Raw genomic sequence first — 12,571 nt, 5'->3', positions numbered from 1 at the left:
AAAGAAAAACAAAACCTTTGGATCTTCATCCAACCTTATTTGCATTCTTATTTTCGAAATGAGCCTCTAGTATTAAGTAGAAGAATAATTGTAGCTCACTCTCTTTCATCAGATTATCTCTGTGTAGGTTTTAAAAAGTATGAAGAAATGAGTGTCAGTATCTAACAACAGCACTGAATGATCCACTCTAATTCACTCCAAAGATAGTCTTGAACCAATAGTTGGGAGACTGCTAACTGGGATTTAAGTCAGTGAAAGAATGATCAACATTGCTTTTGATATAATTGGTCCTTGTTTTGCCAGAAATATCATCTTGAAAGATCTGTTAAATTGCAAAACAGCTTGATAGTAAATGACAATGGTAAACTTTTGAGGAAGTTATCTCTCTTTTTCCCTCTCCCTACCTCCTTCCTTTTGTTGTTGTTGTACTGGGGATGTTACACCCAGGGGCTTCACACTGAGTTATATCCATAGCACCCTCTCCCCCCACACATAGGTAGACACCTTTTTAATTTTTTATTTTGAGACGGGGTTCCACTAAGTCACTAAATTTCCTAGGCAGAGCTCAAATTTGTGATCCTCCTGCCTCAGCCTCTCCAAGTGCTGAGATTATAGTCATGCACCACCATGCCCACCTTAATTCTTTTCTTTTAGTAAATTATGTGCACAGATGAGAAGATAAATCTGTAACTTGGAAATCTTTGATACTGTTTACATCACTGTCATTGCATGCCATGGATATGCAGCAGACATTATACTAGTCATTACAAAAAAATTTGCCTGCACAAGTTAGCATATTGATTTTTTTTGTGGTAGTAAAATGGCGAGGAAAACGTTATGTTAATCCTTAAGTTTTTGAGAAACTTAAAGGAAACTGAAAATAGTGTTAAAAGTTTACTGTATGCCATAGCTTACCTGGCATAACTGTCACTTTTCAAATTCATGGCTTGTTAGAAACTGGAAAAACTTTATCATTGCCATACTCCTCAGGTAGATTTTTTAAAGGAAATACTTGAATCAGCAATTTTTCTTGCCTACAAGATTGCTGAGATGAAAATCAAGTTGGTTAGATGCAGAGAGTAGGACAAGAGGATTGTGTTACTGGGGCATTGTTATTTATATGTGATGAAAAGTAAAAATTTGTCAGGAAAATAAAGAACAGTACAGGTCATCCAAAAAAGATTGAAAAGGAGAGGAGAAAGAAAGAAACTTGGAGTTTTTCTTCATGCATTCTGTAATATGATTTACAGAAAGAAGTCATAGTAATCAACATATGCGCCATTGGGGTTTTGAAAGCCAACCTTTATTCTATGAAATTCTTTGACAACTTCCCAGACACTGTTCCTCACCGCTCTTTTTTGACCTAGTTTAGAGCAGAAATTATTTATGTGCATTTATTTTCTGTGAATCTGAATTTTGATTTTTTATGACACAGAGAAGTAGATTTCTTCCATTTTGATCCTAATGTGAGATGTCAGTGCTCTGATTCAATTCACTTTTCACAATGTGAGAGGCTCATTGTCATAGCCCTTTGTCAGTTATCCAAGATTGTTGGAGAATTATTTTTCATTATAAATCATTTTTTACAGTATTATATTGAAACTTAGAGTGTGGAGATTGAAACATTCCCATTAATTTTTCACTTAGGACTTGGATTTAGAATGCTTTTGCTTGCTGTGCATCACGGCTCTGCAGAAGATAGGTCTAGTTGCGAGTTCTTCTGTATTCTAACACTGATATTGAAGACCTTTCTTATTAAGCTACCAATTATTTTTAGTAATGTGATCAATTGATGGTGTATTTTTCTCATACAAATTAACAGGATGAGATTTTGGTTTTCCAGAATTATGTGCTTTCTTTTCTCAGAACTAAGTAAATTTTATAGAACTAAAAACTCCATTGTATTCTTTTTCAATCTTCTAATCAAGGAAGTTCAAAGTTAAGTTCTGTAAAGACTTTTCATTTATTTGTAATTATTTTGAACTAAAAATTTCAAGTGTGTAAGCAAAAAAGATTCTCCTTGAAAGTAAATAGATTTTTGTCTTGGACTTATTGTGATGGCATATGTTTAATTTTAGTTTAGTTAAATGAAATGTGAATGGATCATATTTTTGAAATTACAGGTTTTGTTCTTTAGACTCTTACCCACTTACACATTATGACCTCATACAAATTATGTTGGATGCCATCCTTCCAGAGACTTATATGGATATTTAGACTTTTATCTTTCAAATCATTTTTTTTTTTTTTTGGTACCGGTGATCGAACTCAGTACCTTGTGCTTGGGAGACAGGCGATGGAACCACTGAGCTAAATCCCTGGCCCTCTTTCAAATCTTTTGAATTACTCAATACTGAATTTGAACTGAGGACTAAATACTTTTTTCAGAGAGTGACAATAATTCTTAAGCTATTATTATTGTTATTTTTTCAGCAAGGCTAGAGAAGATCTGCAGAAAACTCAGAAAGAACGTGATTTTCATCGAATGCATCATAAGCGAGTCGTCCAAGAGAAAAACAAATTAATTAATGATCTCAAAGAGTAAGCTGCTCATATTTATTGTGTATTTAGGAGTTATTTAATTAGGGTTAAGTATTTGACTGTGACAGAAATTTTTAGATAAAGTTATGTATTCAACTTTTATTGAGTATTTATTATATGACAGATACTATATTATACGTTTGAACCACAAGGATGAGTAAGTTTAGACCTTCGTGTCAAGGACTCCTATAGTATTAAGGTGTGTGATGGGGGAGGAGTTCAACACAAACATAACAAAATATATCTCTCTTTTGCTGTGTTTCCAAGAAGGTAGTCAGTTCTACCAGATTGGAGTGTGAGAGGACTCAAGGACCTATTTTCAGAAAAATTGAATTCTGAAGTATAAGTAAGAATAAACAGTGAGCGAGTGAGGTTGCCAGGAGGCTTTTGGTAGAAGGACCGTCCTATACAAAGTCACCACGTCATGAAGGAGCATAGCATGGTCATCAAATTATAAGTCTTTCAGAGGGATAGGAAACATATCCTAACTGAACTTGAATGTATAATAAACTTTAAGAAATTTTTTTGAAGACATTATTCAGATTTACTTACACTCCATCTTTACATTCCTTCCCCCCAAGAAACAAGAAATGAATTTTATAGTCCCCTACTAAAATCCCCATTTGTTTGCTTTAGGGTAATGCTGTCTAGTAGAAATTTCCATGGTAACATAAATATTCTGTATCTGTGCTGTCTAATACAAGTAGCCACCAGGTATTTATATTTCAAAACATAACAAACTTGTTAAATATCCAAGTACATTTAAAAGAAGTATTTTTATAATTAATTTCATATAAAATTCATCATTTCATATTATATTTTTTCATATTTTATTATCTCAGAAGCCCTGGTGAAAAAAATCAAATAACCTGGTGATACCATACTTGTTATATATTCAGATAGTCATTATTTATTTGTTTAATCATTAGGAATAATGTCTACTTTTGACCTTCTGGATGAATCACTAATGTGCATTTTCTAAGAAACTAAAACAAAAACTCAGTGACGCCATCAGAGGCACAAAAGAACTAGTTATCAGATTAGTCACCAGTAAATACTTTTTCTAGTAACTATACCATTGCATAATAAATTAGTTATACGGTAATTGATGCCTGATTGAGTTAGGGTTTGGGTTCTCTGTATCATATTTTACCTAAATATTGCAATAGTATAGCCATAATTCCTTTTTTTGGTAACTCTTTAAAAGTTGACCTTATTTTTTGTATAAAAATTTCAGAATCCTATTTTTTCATGGTCCATGTAGACTCCCCATTCTAATAAAGGGGTAATAATTTTGCCTTGGTTTTCTGGGTATCAATGGGAAGTCCTTAAAATATCTTTCCCTATTGCATAATTACCCATGTAAATGGCCGTAAATAATTTTGCGGAAGAATTGAGGCTATCATAACAGCTTATAATTGCCATGGCATTGTAGAGTAGTCTTTCTTGTGCTGTCCACAGGGGCAGCCTCAGACATTTCCACTTTGGTGAATGCTGGCTATGCCTTGTTCCAGTCCTGTTCTTTGAAGCTAATAAAGAAAGAGTTTATTATTTTGGGGCAAATTACAGTTCAATCTATCAGGGCACTCTAGAGCACAGTATAGCACATAACTCAGAGTTATCCCAACAGTCAATAAAAACAGCTAACTCCTTTTTGTTTTCTTCTTCTTTTTTTTTATGAAGCCTTTTGTTTTCTGATCTTCAAATTAGAATCAGTAAAACAGGTTTTGACAGCCAGAGACCTGATTTAGGTTTTGAGCATGTTTGTTTTTTGTTTGTTTGTTTAATTTAATTTTATTTTTTAAGACAGGGTCTCACTAGTTCAGGCTGGCCTTGAACTCAGTATGTAACCCAGACTGGCATTGAGTTTGCAGCAGTCCTTCTGCCTCAGCCTTCCAAATGCTGGTATTACAGGCATGGGCCACCAGTTCTTAAGTGTTGCTCTATCAGTAATTTATCTCAGACACTGAAGTGCTTGAAGGTTAATGAATTATTGTTTATCTAGTTTTACATTCTAAGACTTTCAAAATACTTGAAGCAAAAGCTGATAAAATTCTAAGAAAAAGCACGCATTTCTACATTTTTAATTGAAGCTTTAACCTCTTTTAGTAATTATTAGGGAATATAAACAGAAATTTTCTACATTTATAGCATAACAATATAATTAACATTTCTTGAATTCTGTTTCGGACTTTTTAGGTGTACATGGAATATTTACCTCATAATATATAATATACTGAGGATCAAAGAAGTCTGTAAATCTCAGATTGATGTCATACAAATAATATTTTTTGACCACAAACAATTAAACTTGTAACTGGCAACAAAGAGATCTGTGGAAATTTACCCAATATTGGAAAATTAATTAATACACTTAAAATAGTCCATGAGTTAAAGAAGGAAATTAGAAAATATTTTAAACTGAATGATTGAAGATACAACGTATCAAAATCTGTGGGATGCAGCTAAAGCAGCTTAAAGTGAACTGAGAGCTTTTAATGCTTGCATTAGAAAAGAAGAAAGTTTTAAAATCAAGGATACCATCTTTCATCTTCTAAGCTCTTAAAAAGAACAAGTTGTATATAAAGAAAGAAAAAGAAATGAAATAAAAATAAGAGCTGAAATCAGTAAAGTAGTACGTGGGCAAACCTAAGAAAAAGAACAAAGATGTTGGTTATTTGAAAATATAATATAATTGATAAAGTTGATAATAAAATTAATAAATTCGAATTGACTAATCATCATCTAATGTTGTCAAGGAGTACCCAGGAGTGTTTGTATTGCTCTTGGAAATATAAATTATAACCTGGTGATTTAACTCCTAGGTATTTAAGTGGAATGAAGATATATGACCAAAAATGACATAAATTACTTGTATAAAAATATTTAAGCACAAACTGAGATTTTCATCGGCAGGATATTATATAAACACATTGTTGAATGTAATACAAGGAAATACTACTCATGATAGAAAAGAAGTGAAGTTTAGGTAATGATATATAGGTCAACAAGGAACATTAAAAAAAAAACCCATAGAGAAACCAGTTTCCAAAGAGAACATATTCTATAATAAAAAATATATGTAACTTCCAAAATCTTTTGGGATGTTAGCAATACCTTATATTTTGATAACAGTGTGGATTACAAAAATATGCATGTTTCTCAAAACTTTTTGAACTGTGACATTTAAGATCTGTTTATTTTAAAAATGAAATTATACTTCAACAAAAAAGAAGAGACATTTTGAGGGCATTTTAAAATAAAACAGATTTTAAAGGTGTTTCCATGATGTTGAGTTGAATTATCTTCTATGAGATATCCAAATATTTTTATATTTAACTTTCTGAGGATAAATTTAATCAAGCTTGTTTTCAAGACCATTTTTAATTTTGGTGTAACTAACATTTCTTGCTTAATCATCCATTGTTTGTGGCCTTTGTCTTCTTGAAAATTGTTTTTCAATTGAATGAAGGAACTGCAATTTTTTAATCTCAAAGAATATCAGCAATCTTCCAAGTATGTAGTTGAATTTAACGAAAGGTGGTAGTAGTTGCGGCAAATGTGATTTCCCTTTCCTATGCTTCACCCACCACCTCCAGGTTGTGATTGAAGCTATCTATAAGTAATATTTACCAGGCTCTAGTGTGTTGATCTTGATTTGGTTATTCATTTTTTTTTCAAGCTAAAAAAATAAAATTAAAAAAGAATAAGAGAGGGAAAGATTTTAGATATCACCGATTTAACTGTTTTGCCATAGAATACTATTGGACTTTTTTTTTATAGGTTGAAGTTACACTATGCATCTTATGCACCTACTATTAGAGTATTACACGAGAAGCATCACGCTTTACTGAAGGAGAAAATGCTGGCCTCCTTGGAAAGAGACAGAGCTGTTGGGAAGGTAAAGAGACAATTTAATCTACCTCAAAACAATTTTAATCACTATATTTTCTAACATTATTAGAAATATTTTTTGAGAACATTTTAAATCATTTCTATCAATTTTCATGTAAAATTCATTTGAAAGAAATAAAAAGTATTTAATCCACTTAAAACCTTATAATTATTAGTAAATTAAATAATATTTTAACTGAAACATCAATTTATAGGAGATTATTAAAGTGTAAGTCGAAGAATATACTCAGCCAGTGTGGTTAGACAAATTTGGGTTTAAGTGCTAGCTTTGAGAGAAAGTTAAACACTTAGAGCTCAGGTTTGTTATATGTGAAATGTAACCACAAAGACCTTTTAAGTTTGTTGCACAAAATATCAGATATTAATAAAAATTCCCTGACATTTCTCCCCAGATAGATATTGGCACTTCTATTTACTGATCAAATTTTTGTCTTTTTTGCTAATTAGCTACTCTTTTTCATTCTTCCTATGGGTTTTTAGAGAGGTTTAGGCCTTCGGCAGTAGTAAGGAAACTTTGGCTTAGACAAAGGAAACAAAAGATATATATATATATCATATATAATATATATGATATATATAATATATATGATATATAAAATATATATATGTACATATATAATATATAATTTATATATACATATATAATATATATACTGATATATATGTACAGATATATATATACAGATATATATGTACAGATATATAATATATACAGATATATGTACATATATATGTACAGATATTATATATATATGTGTGTGTATATATATATATGTGTATATATATATATATATGGTTTATTAGAGAATGTAAAACTGCAGCTGTGGTTAATATCCTTTCATTGTTTTCTGAAGATTTTCACTTTTCCAAACTCAGAAACTACAAAAACATGAATGATGGTAATACTGTTATTTAAATAATTTTATTGTTAAGGAGTACTTTATTCCAGTATATTTTGTCTTTTCAGTGAAATTCTTAGCTAGTAAAATGTAACATATCATTTGTTTCAGTGTCTTTTGTGCGAGAATTTTAATTTTCTGTCCTTGAATGTTTGAATTCATTGTAAGTAATGTTGAATAAAGTGAATTTTATAATTAAATTTTTATGGCATTATATGTTAAACTCTCAGAATTTCTTCTCCTTGCTCCTTTCCATCTAACCTATACCAAGTGCCTACACTCCTCTGGGTTGTTCATTTCTACTTCTGCAACCTGTTCTGTATTGGGTCTGCCACTCATCTGCTGTGGTAGATCTTCCTGGAAAGGACCTTAGTTCCTCTGTCTCTAACAGGAGTGTGACTCTGAGGTTATATCAGAGACCATATGGAGAACATATTTAGGCCATATACAATCTTTGGGTTTAAGATTTTTCTGCTCTGGTGTAGTAGAAAGAATTCAAGATTCAAGATGGTGGCTGTGAATCTCAATTGTGCTGTAAAGTAGCATTATGTTTATTTAGGTCATTTACATATTAGTCTGTTTTCTCACCTATTAAACAAGGATAAATTACTTAACTTGTGATTGGTACGTAGCTAAAATGAAAATATGTTTGAAATGGAAACATATATGGCCTGAAGTCTACATGTATTCCCGGTCTTCACTTTCCAATGCAGTGTGACTGGCTAGATCGTATTCCTAATGCTAAGGTGTGTGGTTCTGAGTGGTTCCTTTGAGTGCAAATCCAAGACAGCTTTACTAAATCCCTGGTCTCTTACATGACATCCTTGAGCATCCTAACATCAGTAGCTTAATTGTTCTGAGTCTAGTGATTTGCTTTGTCTGATCCAGCATTGAAAGGTTTCTGATCTCCAAGCAGAAGGTATAAGCAATTAGGAAAGTATTTGATGTCTCTTTACATTGATACACACCTTCCGTCAAGTTCTAAAACACTGAGGGGGAGGACTGTATGTTTACACAGCCCAATGCAAAAATGTGAAGGGCTATTTAAGGGATTGTTGATATTCCTAGGATATCCCCTGAGAAACTAAAAGCAAGTATACTCTACTTGAAGTATCCCTGAAGTATCTAGCTCTATTTGGCATTTGCTTTCAACTAGCCCACTTGAATTTTTAGCTTGAGAAGCAAACCAGAATTTTCATGTTTTACTGCTTGTCTCTCCTTTTTTATGCACAAAGCCCTGTATATTTCTTTGAATTATTGGATAGGATAACTTATTCTCTTCTACAGTGTGGGCCATTCTATAACCCTATTTATTCCAGCCAATCTCCACTTATTACTGTGTTCACAGAGTAATTTTTATTTGATTCCATTTTATTCTAAAAAATTCCAATGGAATATACTTCCTAATGGAAAATGTCTATAAAAAGCTTATTCCTTAATGTCTAAAGCAGTACAGTTAGGATTTAGAAATAGCTTTTTTCTCTCAACCACATTTGGTATTTCACATGCTGGACTCAAGAACAATGAAAGAAAATCAGATTTAAACAGGAGATGCTACTGGTACCACCTCTTGATTGCCACCGTAGGTTTCACTTTGGACAGTGCTGATACTGGTTACCTGATAGATGCTCTTTTAGAATTACCTTACAGATGTCATTGGAAACTGGAGGTGGCAGCCACCATTCTTAGGATAAGTTCTGTCCAAAATGCAGCATGGGTTAGCAGAAAGTCTGTAAGCATCTGATACCTATAACAAAGTGGAAGACTCATAATTTACTAAACTCAAGTTGCCGTGTGGCCAAAATGATTGTCAGATATAATTTACAGCATTCTAATCCTAGGATCAATTAGTTTATTCTCCAAATGAAGGTAGAGAATATAATTTTACTTGTATCAGCTTTCTAGGTGTGTTATTCTAGAACAAGCCAAAGTTACCACTTAGTGAACTGAACCTGTCTGTGTGCCCTTAATACAAAATGGTTTATTACCACTCAACTCTCTTTTTTCTGTGACAGCATACTTAACAGGTGTACATTGGGTGTGCAGGCATGGGGATTAGCTTTTTAGCTTGAACCGATTAGTGTGTCATGAAGTCACAGAATGAATTTATTCAAAATATTCATACATTGAAAATATATTAAAATATATGAAAATTTCCTCTGTGGCTCCCAAAGGATAAATCAGTTTTTATGCTTATTTTAAAATGTCTTTCTTTTAGTGTTTGATATAGTTATCTTCTGAGAATTAACTTTTAACCAAAACTTCTAAGGTGTGAGCCAAGAGTATTAAGAAGTGTCTCATGTTTTTAGTCTGATTCCTTATAATCACTTCATTAAAGACTATATTTTAATGACTATTTAGCTTCTTTTGTTCTCATTTAAACATATACCTTGCTCAAAATTTTTAATGATATTCATTTTACAATAAGTGAGTAAAAGTGTACTATGATAAAAATCTAGTAATATGTGTTTTCACATTCATTTAGTAGTTAACAGTGAAATAACTTTTAGATTTGAAATGTAAAGAAAAACCTGTTACTTTGATTTTTTTTAGTTTTGCAAGTTCACTGAAACTATTCTTTAATATTTTGAATTAGATCTCTATGACCCCAAAATGATGGAATAAAATTCTCATATTAGTATATATGTATAATAAATTATATTTTATTGTTTCTTAGTCATAAGATTCTAATGCACAATAAATATATATAGTTTCTAATTATGTTTACTAAGAAGATCTAAAAGTAACAGTCGGTTGCAATCCATAGTTGACTGGCTACAATGCAGGGTGGTATGGCAGAGGAGAAACAGTTCATGGCAGGCAGAAGGCAGAAGTCAGCAAGAAGGCAAGCTACAAAGGACAAGACTAGCCCTCTTTCTGTCCCTTATATTTTATCAAGGCTATTTGCCATTAGGGCAGGTATTACTCACACCTTACTCTTACCCAGAACTATGGCAAACTAGTCAATACTAATTTAGTAAACACACACCATTAAACCCAGGATCACACACTCTAGATTCAGCCACCTCTGAAAAATCCCCACCTGTAACCTCATGAGGCTTTGGGGGGGACATCTAGACACAAGCTATAACAGATGTTGAGACTGATGGTGCCATTACAAACATAGGATGTGAATATTTTTATTCCTTAAATAACTCAGTTGTTTGAGAGAGCAGCACGTCCTTAAGCTTTTCTGAAATGCCTGAGAGAGAGCAGGGAAAGGAGACTGAATTGAGGTTTTTATTGAGGTTGGGAGTTACAGGTGGGGTGAGAATTTTCACATGGAGGAAAGCTGTTTCATGGTCTGAATCGCCTACCAGGGCCAAGGAGAGAGCACCTATGTGTCCTTAACAGCTTACCCTGATGTGTGGCTCAAGGGGAAGAAAGCAGGGGTAAGGCTTAAAAGCTGTTAGTTAAACATCAAAAAATGAAGCTAGATTCTTCATTATAGTGATCCAGTCTGACAATTTCCAGTGTTAATGTGTTAACAATTTGAGCACTGAACTAATATAATATAGTCTTGGATTATAACTTGAAGTATAAAATACGTATCTATAATTATATAATAATATAAACAAATGATTGAGTAAATAAGTGTGGGAGAATAGACAAATCCTCCTGTACCGAATTCCAAATAACCTGTATGGAAAATTCTGCCTTCCCTCAAGGAGATTGAACTTAATAACTTAGCTGTTAAGTGTTGGATGTACCTAAAGACTTGCTTCCAGAAGTATAGTGGGTAGAGGGAAAAAGTAACTTTTTAGTGTGGAAACCTACTGCACCATCTTAGCCAGTGATACAGGTTAACGTCATCAGTTCTGAGTCCTGTTGGAAGAGAACACCTGGATATGATGTGTTATTAATGGCATTTCTCCTCTGTTATCTTTTTCCCCAAGTCCCGTAACTCCATTTTAACCATGAGGAAATGTTGGACAAACTCAAATTTAGGGCCATCTGCAAAATATCGTTTGACCGGCATCTCTCTAAATATTCAAGGGCATTTAAAATCAGGGAAAGTCCAAGAAACTGCCCCAGTCCACAAGAGACTAATGACAGAAAATGACCAAATGTAAGGTAGTATTTTGGTTGGGTCCCTGGAACATAAAAAGGATATTATTAAAAAAATTAATGAAATCCAGACAGAACTGGACTTTAATTCATAATAATGTATTAATATTGTTCTTGTGACATATGTAATATCTTAAAATATGATGTTAACAGGAAGAAATAGTGTGTGGGGCATGCTGGAGCTGTCAGAACTTTATTAACAACTATTTGTTGCATCTTAGTGCTATTCTAAATATGTTTATTTAAAAAATTTAATTTAACTTCTAAGAATATATTTTTAACCTAGGCATTTTATTAGCATTACTTTATTGATTATACCTTATTTTCTATTAATATAAAATATTGCTATTAGAAAAATGTTGCATATATATGCAATTAAATAGATGGTAGCTTGGGTTTGTGTAATCATATACAATGAGTAATGAGGTAGCTTTTTAAGGTTGAATTTTAAATTTAAATCTTTTATTCAGGAACAAAGGTAAATGGTATGCCACCCAGGTAGCAAATGTTTTTAATTATAAGACATATTTAGTAAAATAGGGACTATATATAGGTAGAACGAACCAAGAGCTTTGGGGATAAAATAGACTTTTCATATTTAACTTTCCAAATAATTACTTCATAGTTAATAGATATAAATGATAGTTTATAGATATAAAGATGAAGCAATTGAAACAGAGGAAAAATCTCTCTCAGAGAGCTGAATAATTATCAAAGTGTGTTAATGAGTATATTTGATTTAGGAAACTATGCTGTGAAAGAGATGTTTCAGATGCTTAATATAATTAATAATTGGCTCTGAAATTAAATTTAACTAAAACCGTGTTTTCTTTTTGTTAAAGTTCACAGTTGATTTGTTGAATTTATAGACATTAATACAAGAGAGATTAAAATTTTACTATTTGCAACCATTCAGTTTTTAAACATTGTATTTTATTTAACATTTTAAAACTTATTCAGTAAATAACATTGAATCTTTGAATTTTTTTCTTTTTAGATTTCTAGACTTCATGAAACATTGAAGGGCATGGAAGGAGGACTTATTTCTTACATTCCTGAAATTAAAGGTAAAAGTAATATTTAGTGAACCTCTAATTTAACATTGTTAATATTAATCTTATGATTTCTCAGCCTTTTATCAGTGATCA

General features: G+C 32.1%; 1 protein-coding gene across 10 annotated transcripts in view; it reads left to right on the top strand.

The window, feature by feature from the left end:
* Positions 1 to 12,571, top strand: part of Spag16 (sperm associated antigen 16) — a 773,985-nt gene that overhangs the window by 89,184 nt on the left and 672,230 nt on the right. For all 10 annotated transcript variants that reach the window (XR_002397077.2, XM_087206154.1, XM_021263471.2 and 7 more), the window contains exons 6-8: positions 2,434 to 2,541; positions 6,325 to 6,442; positions 12,421 to 12,490. Coding sequence is in view for 9 of the 10 variants with exons in the window: in XM_087206154.1 (XP_087062280.1) it covers positions 2,434 to 2,541; positions 6,325 to 6,442; positions 12,421 to 12,490 (296 nt within the window). In the remaining variant the exon portion in view is untranslated. The remainder of the gene's footprint in view (positions 1 to 2,433; positions 2,542 to 6,324; positions 6,443 to 12,420; positions 12,491 to 12,571) is intronic.

This window comes from Heterocephalus glaber, unplaced genomic scaffold (assembly GCF_053883595.1).
Source record: "Heterocephalus glaber isolate CG9 unplaced genomic scaffold, H.glaber_assembly_v1.0 deba00000621, whole genome shotgun sequence".
NCBI lineage: Eukaryota > Metazoa > Chordata > Mammalia > Rodentia > Bathyergidae > Heterocephalus > Heterocephalus glaber.
This window is presented reverse-complemented; position numbering and strand designations above follow the sequence as displayed.